The sequence below is a fragment of the Myripristis murdjan genome, chromosome 11 (genome assembly GCF_902150065.1).
Source record: "Myripristis murdjan chromosome 11, fMyrMur1.1, whole genome shotgun sequence".
Classification (NCBI taxonomy): Eukaryota; Metazoa; Chordata; class Actinopteri; order Holocentriformes; family Holocentridae; genus Myripristis; species Myripristis murdjan.
In genome coordinates this window covers 28,408,693-28,435,212 of record NC_043990.1, presented here as the reverse complement: position 1 = coordinate 28,435,212, position 26,520 = coordinate 28,408,693, and the positions used below count along the sequence as shown (strand labels likewise).

At 42.1% G+C, this 26,520-nt stretch overlaps 1 protein-coding gene across 1 annotated transcript in view; it reads right to left on the bottom strand.

Moving 5' to 3' along the window:
- The window catches only part of eepd1 (endonuclease/exonuclease/phosphatase family domain containing 1), a 31,532-nt gene extending 7,145 nt beyond the window's left edge, over positions 1–24,387 (bottom strand). Inside the window, exons 1-2 of the mRNA XM_030063200.1 lie at positions 23,124–24,387; positions 8,505–8,556 (exon numbers count right to left, since the gene is read on the bottom strand). Of these exons, the coding sequence (XP_029919060.1) occupies positions 8,505–8,556; positions 23,124–23,971 (900 nt within the window). The 5' untranslated portion in view covers positions 23,972–24,387. The remainder of the gene's footprint in view (positions 1–8,504; positions 8,557–23,123) is intronic.
- Positions 24,388–26,520: the final 2,133 nt, after the last annotated feature.

Genomic DNA, 26,520 nt, shown 5'->3' with positions numbered 1-26,520 from the left:
CTTTTTGTCTGTCAAGTTGCAGCTGTTTGGTTAAGACACTGCAGTCAAGGACAAGTTACTGTGTGATGTTTAAATTGGGAGCAAATACATCGCTACTTCAGTTTGCACTTCAAGTAAGGAGCTACCCTCTATGCTAACACTTGAGGGCAGATCAGCCGCCTATCAAAAGCATGTTTGCTCAACAGTCTCTGACAAACATGGGACGAGGGACTATTTGAGTTCAATGAACTCAAATAGTCCCGTCTCATCTCACTGAGGAAATACATTTAAAAAGAGGAAGCCTGCTCTGACAACACTGCTGAGGGAGGAGGCAGGACGAAAACTAAAGTGGTGTAAAGTGCTGGGGAGAGCGGCACGCACACGCACACACACACACACACACACACACACACACAATCTCTCTCACACACGCACGCACACACGCGCGCACACACACACACGCGCGCTGGTAGCTCAGAGGTGAAATGGAAGAAATGGAAGAAAGGGGACAAATGGGAGCAGTGGACATGGAGGCTCAGATTCCTGCTCTGGCTGACCTGCCACTGGCTCTATATTTAACCACAGAGGAAGAGCCTCTCTGTGGGACGCCAGGAGAGGCAGAACCCCACCTACATGCACGGCACACACACACACACACACACACACAGATGTTTTTCTTTCTATCTTTGCGAGGACAGTATATTGACTCCATTCATTCCTAACAGCCTTTCCCTGATCTTAGCCATAACCAGTGCATGCCCTGTCCAAACCCTTACCCTACTAGTCTACTGGAAACCACAACATGGCCTATATGAAACCCAGCAATGTTGTTTCCTATGAACTTTTCTGATTTAAATGTTATCTATAAGCTTAGCAGATGAGATGAAGCTTGGTTGCTGAAAGTTACATGAAAAGTTATCAGCATAATGAGCTAATTAGTCACCAAAAAAAAGGAAATGCCAATAATTTTGCTTCTAGTTAACTTGGAAAGGTGATCTAAAAGTCTAAATCCGGGTTTGTGATGTCCAGAAATCCACAGTGCAGTCATGCAACATTTCCTCTTTAGCATAATTTGCATAAATTATGTAAAAGTTAGGCCAAAATCAGGAAATGGCTATATTTCACTTTTAGTCAACTTAGAGAGGTGATCTTAGAGTTTGCTTGTGTTTGGATGTCAGGAAAAGAATCTCTTGCCATAAAGTCGTGCATCCTTTCCTCATTAGCATAATTTAGATCCACATCCATTTAAAAAGCGACATGGTATTTCATATTACTTTATTTTTATTTTTATCTCTATTTGTTTTTTTTTGTTGTTTGTTTTGTTTTTTTTACTTCTGCACTTCTTTTTCAGATTCTTTTCTTGTAATTAATTAATTTGTTTTTTTATGTTTGTTTATGTGTTTATTTATTTGTGTGTGCTAATTTCCAGGTCTTTTTCTGGTAATATATATATATATATCTATATATATATACACACACATATATATATATATATATATATATATATATATATATACATATATATATATATATATACATATATACATATATATATATATATATATATACATATATACATATATATATATATATATATATATATACACACATATATATATATACATATATATATATATATACATATATATATATATATATATATATATATATATATACACACATATATATATATATATATATATATATATAAAATTTATTTTTTTTTATTTTTTTCGGGTGTGTGTTTGGGGGGGGGGGGGTTCTTGCAACTTTGCTCATCACTTTTTTCCTCTTGTTTTTGAAAGAAATCAAGTGAATTTGCTCGGGTTTCAAAGAGTTAATACTGAAGCTGTAAAATCTGTCAGGCAGCCTCAGTGTCTCTACTAAATCCTCCTCAGGCTTGCAGGGAGGCGTACTGCACCGAAATCACAGTGCATCGCATCCTGGCTCACACACCCACCACTGTGTAAGCAATATTAATAATAATAATGCAATTTCAAAATGCCAAGGGGTTAGAAAACCCCAATAGGATTTACTTTCATCATAGTCCCCAGGGGCCACAGAAACCTGTTAGGGCTATGAAGATGAATTACTCACCAACAGTGCGTTGGCAAAACACAAAACGCCCTCATAACTCAGGCTGCAGTGACCAAAATGTGAGCGCAGCACTCCAGGCCCTGGCAGGGATCCCAGGCCGGGAGGAATCACCTGGCACACATGGACACGACTACAACCAGGGCTGGCTGCGTGGCACGGGCCAGCTCAGGTACAGGAAATAATGCTGCAGTACATTTATTAATGGACGCCAGGTCTCGTTTCTCACTGCCAAGGTTTTAATTATCTAATTACTGTAATCTCCATTCATCAGCAGACAGACGAGGGCCGCGACAACCCGGCCACCATGAGCCCACATCAGCTGTGTTCAGCACAGCCGGGAAGATTTTCTCCTTCTTTGTTCCCTGATAAATATTACTTCTTACGTTGAACACCTCCAATTTTTGTCTTTTGAACAGAAGGCAATTTACCTCTCTTAAAGGGAGAGTTCATCCATTTTAAAATGTGACATTATTTCACTTCTCATTAGCCGTCTTTCCACTGTCATGCCACTGAGAGCCTGGGTTATCTTCGAGCCAGGCGGTGTCGATGGCCCTAAGCCTCAAGCGCAACAGCAAAAAACATTCATGTTTCCACTGTCCATGCACATGAGTGGGAAGCAGGAAGCCAGTGGTTAAAGTCTGCACACCTGGCACCAACGAACTGCTGCAGAACTACATACCATGGGATTTTTGCACACCACGTTGGACATTATCCTCTGTCCAGATAGTGAGCAGAGCCCTGATGTCCTCGTTTGACCAGGACTGCTGCTTGCTCTCCATTTTTCCTTCTTTGTCATTTTTCTGCTACAAAGTGAGCTGCTGCACTGACATCTGTACTCCTCAGCTGCACCGCCCCCCCCACCCACAGCCAGGTAAGCTCCACCTATGAGACTTAACTCCGCCTCAGACCTTGGCTCGGTGATTTTTGTCCTCCTACATGCGTCCATGTGTCCAATGAAGACAACACACAATAACAAACTCAAGGTTTCAAACTTCAAGGTTTATGTCCCTGCATCTGTGTCTATGGTGTATTAATAGTAAAATTATTATCAATTTTATAATCATTTCTTTAATCTTTATTTTGTTGCAATTACAATATTTTAGTTCACAGATCTCTCTTGAAAACGAAAGCTGGATCTCATGGGACGACGTGATTCAATAAAGGCTTACAAAGCGGTCCATGTGAGGCCTCTTTCACTTCCCCAGGTAAAAACCCCTCACAGGGTCCTGTGACTCTGCTGTCTGCTGCTTGCTTCCTGCATGCCAGGTCAAACTCTGCAGTGTGGCTGAAATGCGAGCGGACAGGACGCCGCGTCACACACAGAGAGGACTCAGGACTCCAAGTGTAACAGTCGTGTTCTTCCCTTCCAACACGTTCAGGCAGACGTCCACCTGACACATTTTCAGAAGGAGACCAGATGACTGCCTCCTGTGTCGCCGGCGTCCACAAGCACAAAAACCGCGCACGCTGTGTATTTCCAGCCGAGCACGGACGAAAAACCAAATGTGAGAGGATTAGGAGGCATTTTCCTTACGGCAAAACTGCAGCAGATGATCAGAGTGTCAGCACGGCTGGAACAAAAAATGCCAAGTTGTTGCATGCGAGTGTGTGACGGGAACAGGGAGTGTGTGTGGGAGCGCGTGTCTGTTTACAATCATTTGCATGCAGAATGCTAAAGCAGGTTTTGACACGGAGAGTAACATATGATCAGGTTATATTAACAGCACAGCATAACAACAGTTTAGAAGAGCGACTAATAAACAACAAGGCCTTTTACAGCACAATTAATCGTTAGTTGGTGCTTAACCACAAACCACACAGAGTTCCTTAGCTACAAAACTGAAAAGGGACAACAGTCTAAAACTGGCACGCACATGCTGAATGACTAACCACTCAAACATGTTGCAATAAAATCTTCTCATGGGCATTTCTTCTTCAGTGACTAAGGATTACTGGGCTAAAGAGGAGACCTAATGATGCCTCTTAATTCAAACTCAGTTAACCCACATTTACACAGACTAGCAGCATAAAGTAAATGCTTTTCTTAAAGGTCCAGTGCAATTCGCATTTCATTTCTCAATTTCATGGTAATTTAACATATAAATTATTGAACAATACAGCTGTTAATGGAAAGCTGGCCAACTAAGCATTGTAGGAATTTGGCGAGTGTCCTTTGAGAAACTTCTTTCGGTTGTCAACACAATCAAATTTAAAATTCAAGGTTTTTCCCTGGTAAATGACGTCACACACATTCAGGTTGTATCTGATGCTCTGCTTGGTTAACAGCATAGCCTGCCAGGCAGTAGACAGCCAGCCTTTTACCCAACTAGTCAAAAGCTCCATGCCTCCTCTGTTGCTGTTTCTGGATTTATCCCCCAGTGACAAAAACACTGGTCTGCAGTGAAAGGTAAGAGTCTCAGTGCTGCTTCTGTGCCATCCAGCCACCAAACACTGGAAACAAAACAATGCTCCTTGTGTCAGAAATCATGAAACTTTTCCTGACTCACTTAAAATCTGTATATTATCACTGGATATTTAAAATCATAACTGGCTGTTTTTTATACTGTCAGCTTTTCGCCTCATGCTGATCACGTCTGCAGGTCATAGTCAATTTACCACTTTAGGGATTCCTCCAGCGAGCAGTGGAGACTAAGTATTAGGACAGATCCAAGCAGCCAAACCAATGGCAGCAGCCTAAATGCAACACACACACACACACACACACACACACACACACACACACACACACACACACACACACACACACACACACACACACACACACACACAGCGACCCAAGCACAGAAAACTGGCAGGTCAAGCAATAGGTGTCAGTTCAAGTTATGCCAGTCTCTGCATCTACAATCATTTGCCAGCAAAACCTCCAAGCTAAATGGGACAAAGTGGCCTAGATATGACTTTTCTGATAGATACTGGTGATTTTTGCTTAATATTTGCATTGTCTCCATTATAATGATAAAAAAAAACACTGAATCAAATTCAGGCTCACTTTGATATGTAAAGTGCCACACCTCGCTAATCAGTCAAATTCAGAGTACAGAAATTGCCTCATGGGGAAATTTCTTGCCACGGCTGCACAAAACTAGACTTGAAAAGATTTCCGGCATTAACGCAGCTCTCGATTCAAACTCAAGTGAAAGAAGTCTATGGTGAGACTTCAGGGATTCTTCCAGGGAGCTAATGGATTACAAAATGATCACAAACAGGGCTCTTCCATTTAGTGATTAGTGATTAGATGATTTCTGGGACAATACTGATATTATGTGCTAATATCACTAAATATGACAGTTTTATTGATTTATTGAATTCCTGACAGGGTGGGGAAGCCTCTCACACACATCTTAGACCGTCATGGGGCCGCTCCTAGTCCTGCGGTAATGTAGCCATGGTCAAGGAGGAACCTCCGCCATATCAGTGTGTGACTGATATCTCATCTTTAGAATAAAAGACAGTCTCACCCTAGTTTACAAACACACACACACACACACGCACACATCTTGAACCACATAAATCCTTGCTAATCCTATGATCAAACACTCCAAAAATCAAATCACTGGGGAAAAAAAAAAAAAATCACACAATCACAATCATGAAAAAGACCACAAGCGTTTCTCTCTGAGCATTCCTAAGAGCAGTCTGCAAAGAAGCTGGGGCAAAGTCAAAATTACATTAAGGATGAGCCGCCCTTCACCAAGTGGAGTGAAAGATATGACAAGAAATGAAAACATTTTCCATCTGCAGGAGGAGACACTGGAAGGAAAAGAAGATGAAAGGCAGGGAAACGAAGGGCCCAGGCAAGACAGACGAGATGGTACAACAGGCAGAAAATCTGTGTAGGAGGAAACTGCGATGTGGGCCACCACTTGTTCAAAACTCTCCCTCCTACCACCTCCCTCCCTCCCTCCCTCTCTCTGAGATACTGGTGCTGCTGACCTACTTCCTTTCCAGGAGAGAACCAAGCTCCATTTCTCTGCCAAGGATGCATCCAGTAGCCAGCACAGAAAGTGGCACTGCATCTGTGCAAAAACGCCGTGGACCAAACAAGAACACAGCGTTTTGCGTTCAGCCGCCCCATAATCCCCCACATTTCAGATACCCGTCGACATCTGTGCATCTATGCGATCCATCTGCATCTCCGCAGTATGACAAACACCCAGAAGGACAGTGAGGTGACCTGATTCTGCTGCGTTGTTTATGTATTAGTGGGCTATGGCTGCGTTGATCTCGGCAGCAGTTGTACCTGCTGGGACCAGCCTGGTTTTTCCTGGGATTATATTACATAATTTTGAGAAACGAATGAAAAATACGAGAAATCCATTTCCCAACCAGGAGAGGATTAGATTGAAAGTAGCAGTGGAACATAAAGGTGTTGATCGGTCATTGGTTGGAGTTGCGGATGAGTCAAGTTGTTATTGTTTTTTATTGCCAGACATAAAAGTGAGCACCACAGTACATAAAGGATAGTTGTCATTGTTTCGAATGGATCTGCCACCCTTCCATCGATGCCTTATTCAACAGGTCAGTGCCCCGGAAAGGTCTGCTGTGTGAAGCACAGTTAGAACATTCACCCTGGACTGCGATGTTCAAGTGTGAATCCTGAACCCAGGGCTAACTGCAAGGCAAGGGCTAAGAAATGCAACTTTGAGAAGAGCTAATAACTTCTCTGCTTTGAGCTAAGTTGTCATTTTCCAAGAGTTTTTGTTTTGTTTTGTTTTGTTTAACGATTAAAAGCCTTAGCCTTACCATAGCCAAATTCTTTTAGTTCCTTAATCAAAGTTTTAGTTGCCTGAACCTAACCCTAACCATAACCAAATTGTTGCAGAAGCCCAACTTTAACCAAACTTTGTTCTAACCCTCATCTTCACTCTAAATGAGGTTGGAACTTAAAGGGACAGTTTAGGTGGTATATTTTCCTCAAGCTGTGATGTTTTATCTCCTGCACTGCAGAAACTCAAAATCTTACCAAGATTATTTGTCTTATTTCAAGTCAAAAATGTCTTATTACTAGTCAAAATATCTCATTACACTTAAAATAAGACATGATCACCTCAGAAGTAACTTGTTTTTAGACAATTGTCTCTTGTTTCAAGTGAAAATTTGCTTGAAACAAGTGAAAATTTGCTTGTTTCATTGGCAAAATTTGTTTCTTGTTTCTAGCTAATTTTCACTTATTTCAAGTGAATTTTCAATTTTTCCACTGGCAAATTTTGCCAATGAAACAAGCAAATTTTCACTTGAAACAAGTGAAAATTGTCTAAAAACAATTTACTTCTAAGGTGATCATGTCTTATTTTAAGTGTAATGAGATATTTTGACGAGAAATAAGACATTTTTGACTTGAAATAAGACAAATAATCTTGGTAAGACTTTGCGTTTTTGCAGTGTGAGATGTGGCTGCTAGCAGACGGCTCTACAGATAGAAGGGAATAGGGGCACATGGAGTAAAAAAAACATAAAAAAAAAATAAAGAAAAGTGAAATTTATGACTACAGACAAAAACTGGATGAAATAATGAAATGTGATGTTCAAGTTCATCAAAGCTGATCATGCTGAGGATTTACAAACGTGCATTAAAATCACAGAATTGTCTTATTTTGTGAATTTCAAACTGTATTATTTCCAGATCAGTGCAAATTATGCAATATTCAATTCTTCAGCCTGCAAAGCTAAAGCATAATGGTTTGTGTTTGCTTGTTGTTTGTCTTCTGGGTTTTCTACCAGTGTGCCATCTGAATGCAACGCTGTTAGGCAGCCAAGTTGGACGTCGTGCAAGACTTTCCCAAGAGCACAAACATGAGAAAACGGCTTGCCCAATTCGTGCTATTGTCACATAATCCTTTCATGGCGGAGGAATGTAATCTTCACATTACAGCATGTAATCTGCGTTTCTGAGTCTGGGCTCATTTCGCAAAATTTCGTGAGGCTGTGTCGAACGTATTGAACGTAACAGAGCTCGCAGAAATCGTGGGATTTCGGCGTGCGAGATAACAGGCAGGCAGCCTATTTGTGTGAATGCTGATTCCTGACACTGCTGAAGAAGACACCCTCCACACATAGCAACAGCTGTCATATTTATAGCAGTGAAAGCACAGGAGAGCGGTAACACAGTTCAAACCCAAATGTGAGCCTGGAAATAGAAGACATTTACACTTGGGAGAGACGGGGAGACAGAGAGAGGGCAAAACCAGCACGAGAAGCAGGGACATTTGCATAACAGCAACAGATTAAATGAATGAGAAACATGGAGCTGTAGTTTCTGAGTGCATTTCCCTGAGTGGTGAGTCATCTAATTTACAAGGCTGCAAATCAAAGTAGCTTTCAGCAGCCACCAGTGCTCTCACTCAGCCAAAGCAGTGGAAGTATCTGACCCAGTTTAAGACCAGTAGGGTGCAGCGCTCATACTTTACCTTATCAAGAGCCTCCCGGTCCAGCAGGTCCTGGACTGCAAGCAACTTGATGCTAAAAGCAAAGAAACAGAGATTTATTTTACTTTCACAAACAGTACTGATATTTTAAACAGTATAACATTATGTTTATATAAATAATCATCTGTGACATTTTCATATTTTTCTACCGTCCATCATTGACCATGTATACAATGGCAGTGAGTCAGCCTGAAAGCTTTTACTTTTGCTGTTGTTTACTCTCAGCGACTGCTTGCTCTTTCATGGGAAAAAGCCACAGGAAGTGAAGCAAACGATGTTTATGGTTTTGTTCGAAACGAGCAGAGGGAGGACCTGGGTGGTTAGCATGAGCAGCGACGGCCACCATTACTGAACAGATAACGAAAAGAGCGCCATCTACAGAAAGACTGACTTTATCAATAGAAAATCCGAGTGAAAACACGGCAGTGCTGGAAACACTTTGCCAGGCATGTGACCTCTGGGAAGTGCAGTGTAGAAACACAACAGCAGGGGGCGCGTATTTGTATGATTTTTGGATTTGTATGAAATGAAAAACGTAAGTGTGTCGTGGATTACCATTTTAAGTCAGCAGTTAAAACTCCTAGTTAGAGCTGGCAGTGCTGCACTGATTAGTAGATTGACAAAAAAAAAAGTTTTTAGCCATTTATCAAGTAAAAACACTGAACATTGCTGTCTATAGCTTGACAGATGCTAAGAATTATTCGCTTTCAATAATTCTATATTCTAAAATAAAGACATTTTTGGTTTGTTTTGTTTTTGAGGCAGTTTGTCGGACTAAAAATCCATGTCAAAGACATCTCTTTGTTGTGATAGGCATTTATCAGTAGTTTTAACATTTTATGGAGCAAATGATTAATTAGTTAGGCTAATTGGTAAAATAATTGACAGAGTCATCGACATTGAAAATAACAATTAGCTGCAGCCCTACTTCTTTTGCAATCCATCAGTGACCATTGTAGGTCAATCCATAATTAATAGAATTAATCCACACTCTTCAATACTCCTTGCTCATAAAGCCTGAATATGTTGGAACTGCCAGCTGTTTCTATGTATTGGTCAACTAGCTATTACTTCCATTATCAATTCATCTATCTACTGTTTTTGTTGTTTTTTTCGACATAAATTGATAAATTATTCTCACTGTAAGATGTCATACATAATGAGAAATGCCCATTTTAGAATAATAAGATTTTTTTTTTGGTTTTGTTAAACAGATTGATCAAAATACTGGAACCACCCAAACAGCATCCTCACCTCAATAAGACATGACATTTCCTCAGGGCAAAATTTTTTTTTTTAACTTACAGTGAGAGAATGTGACTGGTTATAAATGCGGGATGTTGGGCTGGTGTCCTATATTGCATGTGCCAATACATCATTACACAGCAACAGAGAGGCCTTAACAGCCCAATAAACATTTATCTGTTTGCTTTAAAATCATTTTCCAGACCAACAGTCAGCACAATAAAAAGCAATAAATTGTAAAGCGGCAGCCCGACTCTCTTATTCTCTCTCTCTCTCCCTCTCTCTCTCTCCTGCTGCCCAGATAAACCCCTCTGCCTTCATTTGGCTCCATAAAGGAACTGGAGTAAAATGTTCCACCAGTTTTCAGTTGGATTAGTGTCTTTAAAAACGACTGCAACACACAAGGAAAAGTGCATTTTGTAACAGGAAGGCAAATGAGTTTGAAAAGTGCTGCCAGTTAAGACCCAGCATCTTTCAGAGCAAGGCTTAGTGTAAACTGTTGGTTACGTTAGAGCCACAAAGAGAGAAAGTAGTCCTTGTCCCGCACAAGGTATTAAGGCCCACACCTTTCGGCCCGAGCACAGGCTGAAGTACTAGAGGCTGAACTGTGATTCAGCGTGGTGTGCAACACAATGCAAGTAAGCTGGCGACGCTGCACTGACCTCGTTCACCTCTAACCTACTAAATCCCAAATGACACACAGAGAAAATAACATTGTGTAAGAGTTTTTTTTTTTTTGTGAAATGTTGCTACTGAAAGGTATTACATGAGCTCTCTCGCTACAGAAGAGCTTTTCATCCAGATTGACTCTCACTCACATAGTTCAGTGCATTTCCATGGTGGTTAAGAGACCAGTACCAGCATTGTGGATATGTAACGGAATAACTCAGCGGAGAGGAGCTACGACCTAAATCCTCCACATAGCTCTTCCTGTCATGCAGCACATGGTGTGAGGCCGTCAAGGACACCCTTGGCTGGGATGAGGCCGCTCTCTTCAGTGTCGGAATCACAAGACTTTGGCTGACCAATGTGTTGATTTAGTTGAGCGACAGTCACGTCATGTGGGAACCATGGCGGTGACCTTTTAATTGGACAGTACAGTCGGTAATACTGCTAGAGAATACAATTCAGATTCCAGGTTGTACAGAACATGAAACCTGATTTCTCTAATTCCTGAATTCTGACTTCACCAACAAGGGAGCAACATGCAGTCACATGTAGCTAATAGTGTTGCAAAGGGGTGGAAAGTTTCCGGTAAATTTCCCGGAAAGTTTCCGAAGATTCCCATAGGAATTTTCGCTCTGGAATATTGGAAATTTTCAGAAGATTTTTGCTGTCACTTTTTTTTCAATTTTTCCGAAAATTCCCGGGAAAATTCGGCTCGGGAATTTTGGGAATTTTCGTTTTTTTTCTTGTCATCAATTTGAATGAGGTTTTTAAAAAGTTTCCATGGAAATTTAAGCTTCGGAATTTGGAAATTTTCGTTTTTTTGTTGTTAACTTAAGGTGAATGGGGCAAAAATAAACAATAATCAATAAAATGAATGTCAACATCAATATCACCATTTTGGAAATGGAAACCCTAATGTCCTGAACTCAGGACTCACCTCTAACCCAAAGGCCACAATGCCAGCATACTGTAAAATCATCATCCCCATACCCAAGTGTGTGAAATAAATCTTAAATATAAAACTTAAATATAAACAGTTAACTTTGCATTTTGGTGGAAACAAATATGTTGCATGATTCAATGCAAATTCAACTGTGCACCGTGATTCACATATGCAAATAATTTCGAGCACATTTGATCATCATCAATCAGTGGCCTACACTCCACTAGGCTACAGCCCTTCCACTGAGACAGACGATCATCACATCAGCATCACGATTCAATTTCCTGCATTTCTATGCATTTTAATGGATAGTTTGAACCACTTCATATGCACACCTTAACAATAGTACTGCATACAGTCCTATGCCTGAATTAACACAGTTTGACTCAGCTAGGGAAAATTCCTGAAAATTCCCTGGAAATTCATTATAATGTAACATGTTTGCATGCATATCTGCTTATAACAAACCAAAATGTTTATTATGTATACAGGTATATGACCGGGTGAATGCAGTGAATATAAATTCCCGAAAATGCCCGAAAATTCCCGTTTATTCCCGTTAATTTCCAAAAATTCCCATGGAAATTTTCCAACTTTGAAAATTCCGGGAATTTTGCAACACTAGTAGCTAATAAGAGATGCAACAGAAACCGACAAAATTAATTACTTTTACTGAAGTAATATCATGATTGCAGTGCCATGAGAAGGAAGAAGTGCTTAATGGGTTTCTGCTTTGTGGTTTAAATGGCAATGTTTGGTTTGCAGGGACACATGGGCTTTAAGCAAAATTGAACTTTGGAGTGTTGGGTTGTTCAGTTCCCCGGATGTGCTGTGAGTCCACATGGTGCTGAAATATCCTCACTGGCTGGTCCGTGCTCCGTGGGCTGCTAATTCATAATACTGTATTTCTATCTCTCCATTTGCTTCCATAGCATTGCAAAACAGGTCCCAAAATAACACTTTTAGCACATACACAAACACAAATTTTTGAGGAAATTAAATGGCTCTTTTCTTTTTATTTTCCAATTTGAATGGGAAAGTAGATCGGGCAGGTAGCATCTGCAGAAAAGTTTCACACAGTAACCTTGTGCCAGGGAGAAACAGCCATCATCAATAATTGTAATTTCATGGGAGGAAAAATGGACACCAGGACTTGTTATTGTTTATATTGACATAATCCACTTTGATTGCATTCATTTATGTACTAAAAATGTTAATTTGGGAGCTATTTTGCTATGGAAATGAGTAGAGACATAGAAATACACTATTGTAGATGATCAGTCCAGGGGAGCACAGAGCAACTAATGCGGATATTTCAGCGCCTTGTGGAAATGCTGCCCAGGGAACAACTTAACACCTTCCCGAAGCTCAGTTTTGCTTTATTGGATTAATCTTAGGATGGTGTACACAGGGTGAGCATGAGAGACCCTGACCTTCTTTCTTCAAGACATCTTTTTGTGGCATAATCGGCTTTGTTCATGCTCAGTTAAGTGCAAAAATGTTATTTCGGGACCCAGTTTGCCAACGTATTATGGATAAGCAGCCCAGGGGAGAACAGAGCAACTAGATAAAGGAGGATATTTTCACCAGCATGTGGACTCATAGCACGCCCAGGTAACTAAACACACCCAACACTCTACCAAAGTTCAATAGCGCTTCAAATGTATCACTCACCTAAGTAGATGTGCACTGAGCATTAAAGACATGAGAATGACCACTAACAGCAAGAACAGTCTGTAAAAAACTTCATCATCTTGGCGGCTTTAAATGAGTTTGTTATTCTGATGATCATTCTAATATGTGACTGCATTAAATCTGCTCAGTGGCAAACTGATAACCCTTCACAGAAAAGTGGCACCTCAGGAAACATCTAATAGGCCCTTGATTTTCCACTCATTCATATATTTTAAGGTAAATAAGATGTGCAATCCCCTCCGAGCCTCTTCACCTGATAGCTCTGGCTGGAGGAAGACCATGCACATACCAGCAGCTGCTTTAATTGAATCTAATTCCAGCCACACTGAACAGGCAAGTTAATGTGTTAACTGTCAGTATTATGACTTACTTACTGACAAGGTTGTCTGTAGTAGCTACCAAGCATTGCATTATGCAGCATATACGGACCCTTTAGGCCACCGTGCATTAGAGCGTCAGCTAAATGAAGACAAAGCCTGTGGATGTCGGTGTTAGCCAACTCACTGTTGTTTTGAATTTTAGAACTAAAAAATGTTGCAGTGTTCAAGATGTCTCGTTGTGACTTTTACTTCACCCGATGACTTCACCGCCCAGTTTTCTAAGATTTTAAAACTCATGCAAGGAAATAACCATTCCAATTATATTTATCTCCTGCAACTGACAGCCTGTTGGCCCTTTTATTCAGCCAGCAAACTGCCAGTATGTCTTGTCTGGAGGTTACATAACTAAGATATGATTAGATTACACTATCTGCAATATCCAGAGATAGAGAAGACTAAACCAGCGGCATGGTCACATCGAGGCTTAGGCAAATGGTCGTAATTTGCTGAATCAAATCTTTACATAACAATAACAGAGAGGCTTTATTTACAAATGAACCACCAGTATCAATACTAATCCCCATTTCACTTTTCCAGCTGTTTCTGCTGCTTGGCTGTTCAGAAGCCCCACCCAACCCTACAGCAACATGTTGCGTAATACCGAGAGTCAGGGAGATTTCCAGCAGCACCACTGTCGCGCTGGTAATCAGCGAGTCCACAGATCCTGTTTTCAGAACAAACAGGGCTGCAGTCGGCAGAGACAACACCCCTTTCCTCTCCCATAGGTGTGATCGCTCTGCACAATGAGAGAAACTCCCATCGAGATTCAGACCGGTTCACTCCTGTGAATATCCTGATCCTCTGTGATTACTGCGGCTGCTGCTTACGACTCGATTCCCACCCACCTTGACCTGACTTGACCTCAGCCGTAGCACATAACTGGGAAACAAGCCTCTGCAGCTCAACAGAAGGCGAAGATTAACACACATACCAGTCATATTGTACATTTTAGGGGAAAGTGCCGAGTCAGTGGTGCAATTAGTGCTCTGACACAATATAATTCCCCTCTGCTGTAATGAATCGTCCACACAGGAACACACAAGTGGAAAAAAGAGCATGCACTCGGTTTAGACTGATAGACAGGGCTGATAGTCGCCTTTTACAAATCAGATAGTGCTCGGACAGTGACGTCCACTTCTAGTACGGCAGAGGATTCTCCTTAAAGGACCATACCAGTGATTTTGCATGTTAAGCATAATATCTGCCACTAAGATATGCAAAGGAACTCTCAGAGACTTCTTCACACCAGTATTGCATCACTGTAATAAAGTTGTCCACATTAGTTTTCCTAAAAGCAGCAGCACTGTTGTGATTGATGCCTTGAAATTGGGTGGAATGAAATGGCCTCTCTGCTGGAAAACAGTCCCCAGGGAAAAGTTTGAACAGCCAATTATCAGTTCTGCGGATTATGAATGTTGACATACAAGTAGAACATTATAAGGTGGCCGTTTTTGATTATATGCTGTGAAATCTTTAGTACCCCTGCATGATTTGCAAAATGGTTTGTTCCAGTGTAAAATGTGGGGGAAATTGTAGTTAGTGAGCCTGACATTCAGAATCACTGGTATGCTCCTTTAACCACAGCTAGCCAATGCTGTCTACCCAGATCAACTAGACTGAAATGTGAGAATGGAAAGTAAGTACAGGAACACACACACAGACTAAACAAATCAAAGTGGCATGATAAGACTCGCATAAGGACTCGGTGACATCTCGAGAGACTTAATCCTTCAGTGTCAAGACCAGCCTCCGTATCAGCCAGACACTTGTAGTGATTTTCTGGGCCGGTTATCTACTGCTACTGCAGACGCAAACACAGCACGGCGAGGCGAAACGCACCCGCAGCTTTAATGTTTGTCGGATTAAGGCAAATCGGAGGGCAGAGACGTGGTTACATAATCAGAAGTGGCGAGCGGGATCGCCACAGATGACCTCGGACAGAAATAACACCTCCGAGGATTTTCTCGCTCTGAATGAGAAGAGGCTTTCCTCCGAGGCTGCGCTCCAGCACAGCAGCAGCCTGCTGAGGTGCTGACTGATGGACTCCTGATGTGGCAGTGGCGTGGTGGACTGCTACTACTGCTACATGTTTGCAATTCAGATCAGGTTTTTAGCTTTGTAATGTCCTATTGCACTCCTCCTCAACCAATGATTCTCTCTTTCATACCTCCATACTATTTTCATGTAGATGTGTATCTTTTGTTTCAACCTTAAAAACTAAGTAGCACACTGCAAAAAGTCAAAATCTTACCAAGATTATTTGTCTTATTTAAAGTAAAAATGTCTTATTTCTAGTCAAAATATCTCATTACACTTAAAATAAGACATGATCAGCTCAGAAGTAACTTGTCTTTAGACAATTTTCACTTGTTTCAAGTGAAAATTGAAACAAGTGAAAATTAGCTTGAAACAAGAAACAAATTTTGCCAATGGAACAAGCTGCAAACAAGTACTTTGTACTTGTTTCAAGTAGATTTTCACTTGAAACAAGTGAAAATTGTCTAAAAACAAGTTATTTCTGAGCTGATCATGTCTTATTTGAAGTGTAACGAGATATTTTGACTAGAAATAAGACATTTTTACTTTAAATAAGACAAATAATCTTGGTAAGATTTTGACTTTTTGCAGTGCATTTAGGCAACAACTATGCCCACAAAGTGTCAGTCAGTGTCAATTAAAACCCAGTTCATCTTGTTACACTTTGTTCCAGAAAAGTTGACATTCAGTGGTGACATTCTATTCAATCGGCTTCAAATGCAATAAGAGGCTAAATAGCCCAAATCAAGTGTGTTCAGGAGGAAAAGTTAGATTGAAAGTGTATCAGTCCCAGTGACTCCTGGCTGGCAGTTTGGCTGGGCATTGCCCCTAACTCACTGTCCACCCACTGTAAAATGCTGTGCCAATGGAAATTTCCACATGAGCACCCCACATCCTGCGTCAGCTCTGCACTGACCACCCTAGCAGCAGCCGTCCTCATGACCTCAGCAGCCATCCCGGCCACACCATGGGTCCCTAGGTTCCTCTGCTGAGCAAGGAGGCCTGACTGTGATCCTGAACGCGAGGGCAAGAGATTCCCGAGGAAAGATGCTTCCACAAAGACGACAAAGAAAATACACAGTAGACTTCAACCGCACGCAACCACTGCTTTAAAATCACAGAAAGGGACGGCAGAAAAGCAATGCTGAGTTGAAAATGTGTATTTTGTGAAATAGGACACGGCAGGGAGGTAAACTGTGACACCCTGTGGGCGCTAAGGAGACCAGAATGCTGCACAGGGAGCTCCTCTTCACCCAGGAGGATGTATGTGAGGCTCAGCCGACAGTGCCTGTGTTTCCGACAGGTCTGATAGACTGTGAAGGCGTGTGATCACGACCTTCCCTCCAATCACTGGTAGGGATTAAAGGAGTGTGTGACACTGCTGCCAACACCCCCTTCCTGCCTTCCTCATAATCCTGACCTACGGGCTGGGAAGGTCAGACACATAATCTCAGCAGCTGCACCGGGCCTGTGCACACTGAAGTCACAGATATGGCGACATTCTGGTAAAAACGCCCTCACTCTCTTTCAGTGAAGGAGCCTGGGACTGGCTGTTCAGCAGGGAAACGTGAATTAAAGCTAAATTAAACTTTGGTGGAGTGTTGGCTTGTATAGTTCCACATCAGTTGCTCCATGCTGTCCTGGGCTAATGCAGAATACTGTTTTTTGTCTCTCCATTCACTTCCACTGTGTGGCACAACAACTCCCAAATTAACACTTTCAGCCCATAAAAGAACATGAATACAGCAGATGCCAATATAAAAAACAAGAAGTCCTGGTAGCCTTTTCTTTTCATGGAATTAGGCCACTTTTTTTTTTACGAAAGTACCATCAGATCATTTCTTCCTGGCACAAGGTTACTAGGCCACAATTTCCTGCAGCAATACCTGCTAGATTTACCTCCTAATTCAAATAGGAAAATAACAAAAAGGAACAGTTTAATTCCCCCCATAAATGGGTACCATGATCCAAGATCAAGTTTGTTTAACTATAGTATTTTTTAAAAAGATAAGTCTAAGTTTTTTCCAAATATTCATCTCCACCATTTACAACTGTACGCTGCACAACTAGGCTAGCTTTAGTGATGAGAGACTTACCACTTTGCGTCAGCTTTTTGATAGCAAGTTGATAACAAGTCCAGCAGGGCTCTAACAATGGACCCTCACACGACAGTCGCCTGTGTCTATTTGATCCTTGTATTTGTTAAGAAGTTTTGAATAACTGCTGCTCATCACTGTGTTTGAAACTACTTTTTACAAACATTCAACTTCCACAATGACAAACAAGTCATTTTGCAAATCTCGGGTTGCCATTTAGACACGACCCCTGTCGTTTAAGGATGCATTTTAAGCATCAAGTTATCACGGTCAAATGAATTGTGAAATCTTGGTCAAATGATCTCAAAAAAATCAAACCAAGGTCGAGACTCAGAGTCTAAATCTCACACTAGGGGCATTGTTAGTGTTAGTGTTTCTCCAAATTAAGACCACATTTCCCATAAAGACAATCAGCTTCAAGCAGGACTCTATCCAAGCGCCAGTAAATTTCCTCCCCCACTCAGTAATTACAATGGGCAAAACGTCCATTGGCCATTTGTGACCAATAGCACTGACCATGAAGTCTGAAATGCTGAGATACATGCATATTGGAAATGGTAACACCTATTAGATCTAAGTATCTTTGTCAACAGTTTCTTAATCATGAAAACGCCATACAATGTTTTCATAAAGAAATGCCTCAGAAACTGTAACCTGGACTAAAACTGGAGTAACAGACCTTATCAAAAGTGCAGTTCAAATTAATGCATCATTACAATCAACTAGTTTCAAGCAAGTGGGTCAAATCAGATGTAGAATAGGTCACACTGAGCACATGCTTCAGCAAACATACACATGTTAAATAAATCAAAACAAGGGCATAAGGTGTATCTCGTAAAGTGAGACCACAACATTTTTTTTACATCTGGAATCCATAGTCATTCACACTAATAAACTCTCATGTGGTTTTATGAGCTTACATCTCTCTGGAAAGTTGTGATGAGCTACACAAACAGCAGAGGAGGACTGGATTAGACAGTAATGGGCTTAACAAGACAGCAACAAGAGCAGCTGCAATCCAAGACCGGGAGTATCACCAAGCAATTCATTCTGCTATAACTGGCTTTACTGGCTGCAGTGTGAGCACATTGGACCGGTTCTCACTGACGGGAGAGAAAAGAGCAGCTAAACATGACTGTCTGGACAAACAACAAGTGCCTTTCCAAGGATTTCTTCCTTCCATTTTAGAGAACAAAGTCCCCTTTGGCCTCCTGAAGGACAACATGAATCATTTTGTCTCGTTTTCAGCATCTTGCTTCCTGCAACACTCTGTTGTCTTCTGAGAAGCAGATAGTTCTAGGCAAGCTCTTTCCCCTTTGTGTGCAGTTTCAGCCAGTCTTCCCTTAACAGCAGTCTGTCAACTAATGTCACAGAGTGCCACTGGAAACAAACGTCATGACAGGAGATTTTGCTTTGAGGTTCAGTAAATCATCTACAAACCTTTGCCACTACTTCAATGTTTCATAGAGCAAAAACATGACATCAGTGTCTGACACTTAAAATGACACTAAGAAACTTTGCACACCGGTGGCTCAGAGTGGCGGTGAGAGGTAACTGGACAATCTTATCTTCAATACTCAGAATCCCACAGGTTGACGTCAGTACGCACGCGTCACACTCATGTTTACCGACCCGGACGGTCTGTGATGTTTCACACTAAAGGAAGCCGACGAGATGAGAGAACACTGGTCTGGACAGAGCACTCACTCCCCGCCGTTTTACAGACACTGTGATTCATCAGTTCCTGTTTTGCAGAGAAGTGTCCGAATACCCATCTCAGAAATACAATTTGGGCAAATACGGTGAATCAGTGTCTAAAACAGAGGGGATGGAGCACTTTTCCCTGCTGCTACCTAAATCTGGCCTAGTGTTGCTTTAAAATTGCACACAACAGCACTGCAAGGGACAGGACGGCATTAGAGATCAGAGAACGTTGCAGAACTGAGGCTACAACACAGAACCTCAACAGAGTGGAACGCTCTCTCCCATTCAAATCAGCATACCTGGATGGTCAGAGCAGCAGCCACTGAAGTTGTGCTAATCTACATCAGTATGTAGGGTTTAAAATGACAAAAAAAAAAAAAAAAAAAAAAAAAAAAAAACATCTGACCCATAAAACATCTTGGTCTTAAGAATGTAGCTCATGCAGATAGTTTTTAACCACCAACAAGCATGCAGTCTACGGAGTCAGGCGGTATTATGGTTAAGTGTTTACGATGCTGCAACCCTACAATCTGGAAGTATGACCAAAATCTTACAAACTAATATGATAAGATTAATTTAATTTTTTTGTGAGGCTAGAAAACCATCGGGTTACCATGCACTTTGAGAGGTTTTATCATGTAAGAGCAGGGGCGCCGTATATGGGGGAAAAGTTAGGACAATTCCAAGGGCCCTTGCCTGACAGGGGCCCCCAAAAATAGGTAAAAACTAATATAAAATGATTAAATCATCATCGGGTAAATTTTTTTTTTCATGGGGCCCAAAATTCCTGGCGGCGCCCCTGTGTAAGAGGTATGTTTGATGATGCTGACCCAGCTTGGTTTGCAGATGGTGACTTGCGGAGCTAATAGGAGAAGCAGAAGTTTTCAAACAAGTATGATCCAATCTATGAGGTATAATCGCCATTTTATTCTGTACCAGGCCAGTAACCATGGCAAACAGAGTGATGACAGTTCGACTGCATTCGAGTTGTGTGGGTTACAAGATCACTGCCAAACTCCATTGTGTGACACAAGATCATTTCCATGGACTGACAAGGGCAAACTGGCTAAATGAACGCAGTCATGGCCAGCCTGTGCATAAGCAGATGTTGAGAGGAACAACTGAGTCCAACACTCCAGAAACAGCTAAATGAGTCACTCCAGAAACTCTCTGGCAGAACAGTGGATCCCAACACAGCTATTCCCCACCACCGCCACATTTGCTCTGCATTTACGTGAGTCATCCAAGTGCCTTTTCAGCTCAGATCCCCTACTTCATCTGTATTAACCCTACTGCTACGAGCTAGCCAGGGCTGTTTCACTTCCTCTCAGCCCAGTGAGGGGGCGATGTGCGAGGCAGACTAATGGCTGGCTGATTACCAGTATCAGCAGGCCTGGGAGGCGCTGGTGGCTGAGCTCAGTTTGCTGTGTAACCTTTGGTAAGCGGGAGTTCATTGAACTCCAGTAGCTCTCTGCCTGTGCCTGGAGGACAGCCAGCCCAGATTGTAAACTCAGGATGGATCTTGTGATTGCTCTCACAGTGGAGCCGGAGCACTATGCAAACACACCGTATCGCCTATGCGGCCTCCTCCTCCTCCTCCTCCTCCTCCCGCTCCCACTGGCTTTTCCTCCACGACTGAGAACCTCCAATATCGCCGTTACGATTGTTACCTATGCTTGGGAACACAGGAAGTGGGAGGCATGACTGAAGGAAGTATTGGGGATTTGTTAAATAGTAGAGGGAAGCGAAATGGGAGGCAGGGATAGAGGAATCTCTGACTGTGCCAAAGGTGAACACACAGCGATTATCAAAACACACAACACACAAGAGCCCTGCTGCAATGTTTTCATTTTTGTCCCGCTACTGTGGGGCTCGACTGTATTGGGTGTGATGGTGCAACATGCATAGCTGTGTTGGACATGAAGAGGTCTAACCTTCCTCAGGTAGATTCATCCATGCCACACCAAAAATGCCAATTTAATACAGCCACGGTTATCAGCAAACATGATCGCCTCACAGAACACGACTTAAAATCTGCCACCTATTGTTACCATCTATTCTTATTCAACATCCTTCTGATAAATGTTGCTCTTTTTCAAGAAAAAATGAACTTTAAGAACTGGTTCATTCTGCTTGCTACCGCCCACAACACTGTATTTTGGTGGAAGATCATGGCAAAAAAAAAAAAAAAAACAGTGAGTCAATTTGAAAAGTTTAAATTAGAAACAAATAAGTGCATTTGGTGCATGTGGTGTATGCTGAATTGATTGATTCATAAAGCATGTTAAGCGATGTTTTAGGAGTTCTGCATGTTTGCTGATAAGCAGGGTAATGGTAAAGTGACAGATTTTTGAATGAAGCTTGGTATAGCATTCTCTTTGCAGAGGATAACACAATGGATCGAGGCTTAGATGGATCATTTGATGACTATTAATACTGGGATACTAATTTTACTGGTAGTGACATATTTAAAGCAAATCATGCAGAAATGTGCCCCTATCTGTGCAGGGAGTCAGGGTGTTGATAATCTAAATGTGTTGTATATTGATCACATGTCCCTTTTCTTTCACTTTCAAAGATATATTTTGTGGCTGTGGTTCTGGGCCTCTTGTAGCTTTCATCATCCCAATCTCACTCTCACGCACAAACACCCCTCCGTCTAGACTGCTGAAAACTGCACCACATTATTATAAATACATTCAATAAAAATTGATTGCAAATGTCAGCAAAACAACGGCTGCTCTCAAACAGGTCAATAAGCGTGACCCTGAAAGCACACAGCCTGAGCTGCGTTTTTTTTTTTTTTTTTTTTTAAACAGGAGGAGCAGACTCTCTTTAGCCTTGCAGTTGGTTGTGTAGCAAATATGCAGAATCCCATTTAACTCATCTCATTATTCATTCACCGTGCAACATGAGGTGGAAAAGCTGCACTCAAGAGCTTATTTAGGTAGATTAACCTGGTTTCTCACAGGCCTATTTCTCCCCCTGCTATCTGCATAACTGTTAGAGAACACAGTCGCTCTTCCTGGAATGAGGTCGCGATGCTCTCCTTTCATTCATTTTCTGTACAAGGAAGACTTCTCTCAAACAACTGATGCAATAATGGTGTTGTGTCAGACTCACCTTGGAGCTGTATTGACTTTGGTTGGTTAAGATATAAAACAGATTTGCCCTGGCTGCTGATTTGATATGGGACTACTGCCTTTTGGAGTACATATATAGAAAAAAAAAATACCCATTTGCATATTGATTCTATAATTTGTTTCATCTAACTCTGTTTTGTGGTGCTGACTGTATTCTGATTGCATGCATCTCCTATTTATTCTGATGCTGCTTTTGTGACCAGGTCGCACTTGAAAAGAGATTCTTAACCTCCATGGGACATAATCCCTTCAAAGACAAAACAATTTAAAAAAAAAAAAAAAAAAGTAAAGATAAATAGCAGTGGGCTACTGGCAGAGTCATATTGTCTTAATGGACTTACAGAGGGTTCAGTTAACTGGACTCTATGTCAGTGCCCCTGCATCTTCTACACTGCATATTTCCACTATTTCTGGGGACAAAGTGGAGCAGTGACTTTTGTTTGAAGTGATCAGTTATAACACGAGAGTCACCAAACTGTCCTGAACATTCAATGTTAGGCCCAGAGTTCTAAGCAGAATACAGAATTCTTTGCTTGATCTTTGCTCTCCTCTATAACGACTAAAAACAAAAAACTTAAAGATCACATTTGCACTCAGGTTAAAATAAGTCGAGTGCCACACCCACATGACACCCATGCTTACAGTAATCAGTCCAGTGGTGGTGGATGAACCCAGAGGACTATACTTACTCATTCTCCAGGAGGGTCATACACACGACCTCTTTGACCCCCGGGTTGTTGGCCTTGTCACAGGAGCAGCCCTGCAGGCTCCAGGTAGCCAGCCGTACCACGGGCTTCCCGTCCCGCTGGCCGGGCGGAGGCTCCACGCTGGGCCGCACCGAGATGATCTGGGTCGGTCCTCCAGGTGGGAGGTCCAGGTCGTCGCTCCTGAGGCTGAAGGAAGTCGGGCTCGGGTGGGACTTGGTGGTGCAGGTCAACCCTCCGTTGGTGTTGGTGGACGGCGCCCTGGAGCGCTCCACAAACACCTGGAAGCGGATCTTGTCCAGCAGCGAGCTGTTGATGTGGTTGACCCTCACCAGATCCTCGATGCTTTTGAACGGGCCGTGTTCCGCCCGGTAGGCCACGATGTTCTTGGCTATCTTCTCCGTGATGCCTCGGATGCTCATGAGCTGCGCCGGCGTGGCGGTGTTGATGTTCATCCCGGTGCAGGGCTGGTGATCCAGGTCTTTACGCAGCGAGGACGGGGAGTGCTGGGACGAGCTGGTCCGACTGGACACGCAGATCTCCAGCTTGATCACTTCCAGCTTCGTGGCCCCGATTCCGCTCACAAGCGCCAGGTCCTCCACCTTTTTAAACCCCCCGATACAGTCCCGGTACTCCACGATATTCTGTGCAACGGTGCGGTTGACCCCCGGCAGGGTCATGAGCTCCTCCTCGGTGGCCGTGTTGATGTTCAGTCGCTCCTGGTTGACCAGGATGTGGCTGAAGTTACACGCAGCGCTGAATTTGCGCTTGCTGCTGCTGAAGTCTGTCGGGTCTTTGGGGATGGAGCGGTGGCAACCCAGACTCCCACCCATGGCTCCAGCGGGTCACCCAGGCTGTGATCAGAGCAGCGGACCGGAGCAGACAGAGGGCCACTGCGGGGAAAGTACAGCCTGGCTGATGTGGAACATGCCTACCACGCACACCGGAGACAAGGAAATCACGCAGGTTTCACACGCTTCCCTTAATCACAAGCTGATCCGTGGATGACACAAATGAAAGCACACACAGTGAATCGGGGTCTAACTCAGGCTTCACTACATGCTGCGGGGAAGCTCCGGAGCCGCTCGGCGTTTCACCGCGTACCGGCCGGGGGACGCGCCTCTCCGTGTCCTCTGAGTGGGAGAGCCGAGCTGCTGATCCGGGTTCACACGGGAGCTTTGCCCTCCAGCGGGTCAGCCTGCAGACAGACTGAGCAGACAGGCGAACTGCAGCGCTCACATAAGTGAAAAGCAGCTGCTGTCAACGTGCATGAAGGTGCACAGATTCAGCCCGGGAGATACCGGAAAACACGCCGCGTTGCCGTCAAATTAAAAGAGCAAAATTTGTAGCGTCAAACCGAATGAAAGGCAGATTTTTTTTTTTTTTTTTTTTTTTTTTTTTTTTGGTCAGGAATAATATTCAGCAGTTCCGTCTTCTTTTGGCAGTGTACAAATTGCCTCTGAAACAGCATTTTTGACCATAGCACTCTAAAGCTCTTTGTCGAGACCCGTCATAACAATAATTATCAATCATAATACTCATAATAATCATGATGATAACAATCAGATTAAGATATTTGTGAATACGTGTGCGAAATGTGATCAGTCGAATCAGTCAAAACAGATTATGATCATAAAGAGAAATGTCTGAGAAAAAACTTGTTTTCTGTGTAGTTTTTGTTTTATACTTTTATTTTGTCTGTTTTAGTTTTGTTTATTTTGCGCTATTTTTGTCATTATACTGTTATTAATCAATAAATATCATTTATTTGTTTATTTATTTATTTTGTTCATTTTAATTTGTCAGTTTGTATGAACTTTGTCAAAACCCTTAAATGTTTTTTAAATTCAATAAAATCAAGCAAAATCAAACATAAAGTTTTACATTTAATTTCATTTTATATTTTTTCTGTTCTATATTTGTTTTCTATTTGTAATATTTTATTCGTAATATATGTTTTAAAGTAAATTAAAATAAAATAAAAATAGAAGGTAAAGGTATAGGCCTAATAATATTTGCGTAAAAAAAAAAAAATAATAAAAATGGAGAAAACAGTGCCACAGTTTCATGTTTAGAATGCATTGAATAAAAGTAAATAATTTTTATTACGTTTTATTATGTTACTGACATCATTTTTAAAATTAATTTTCAATTTAATACTTTGTATTGCAGTGAATACGTACATATATAAATCGCTTACATAAGTTCCAGCACGCTTGTTAATTTTTATTTTGAATGGGTGACCGGAAGTTGTATCATTTTATCCCGTGTGTCTTGACAGTGCTGTGGTCTCCCCGCCGGGCAGGGGGCGTGGCTCCAGCGGTGACGCCGAGCCGCTTGAGCCCCAGTGCAAGCAGCAGCGAGCGCACCGGACAGGCCGCTGCCCCCTGCCAGCGGGTTCAGTGAGGCTTCCTGGACGTCTCACCACAGAGTCTGCCTTTTCTGTTCTTCACTATTAGTTGTAAAATAAATCAGCCTGTGTCACGACTTTTAGCAAAAGATCATTCAGTGACTTTATATTCCAGTTTACTTGTTTGTAGTTGCATTTTTTCACGTTTTAACTGAACCTTTTCCCTACAATGAATTCATTCTAAAAATAAAATCATATCAGTTTGTTTGATGCTGAATCTGCTCTCAGTCAGACAGGAATCCCCTCTGTTGTGCTGTGGGTTGAGCTGCTCTGGAGCTCCTGGAAATGAGAGGTTTCCAGCCACTTGAAAGTGTAGAAGATTAAACTGAATCTCTTCCCCCTCTCTGCCCGCTGACAGGAGGCACTGCTGACTGAAGTCCATGTTCCTGAGAGGGAAACTTTCAAGGACACAGATGCTGGAGGTGCTCCGAGCTGCTCCACTGTGCAGCTTGGAATCACCACTGTGGATCCTCCCTCTGATCCTGCTTGATTGAATTAGCAAGTCATTACATTTCAGATAAGTTGGGTTTCATCCTTTACCAACAAAGCCTGTTGATCAGCCACTGATCTCACACGTTCTGTCTTCTGATTCCTCTGTTGAAGCGTTGAGCAAGTGTTTTTGCATAGATTTGGATGATTCCTCTATCATAACCCCACTAGCTGCTGCGTGGAAATCCAATCAGACACAGTCCATCCTTTTAATTAATTCTGCCCAAATGGAAGCAAACAACAGCATCACAGAAGGACAGTAATTTACATGAGCACCAGCTCCCACTCTCTACAATTTATATTCATATGGAGCCATTGATATTAATGAACATATGCCACATTGTTGATCACAATGTTAATAGGGTTAGGTAAGTGTTATCTCTTGCTATGGTTAGGTTCTGTCGTTCTAAAGTGCAAGGGTACACCAACACGGGGGGTCAGAGACCAGGGATCCTTGAGGGCATTCAAGGATGTTAGACAGTC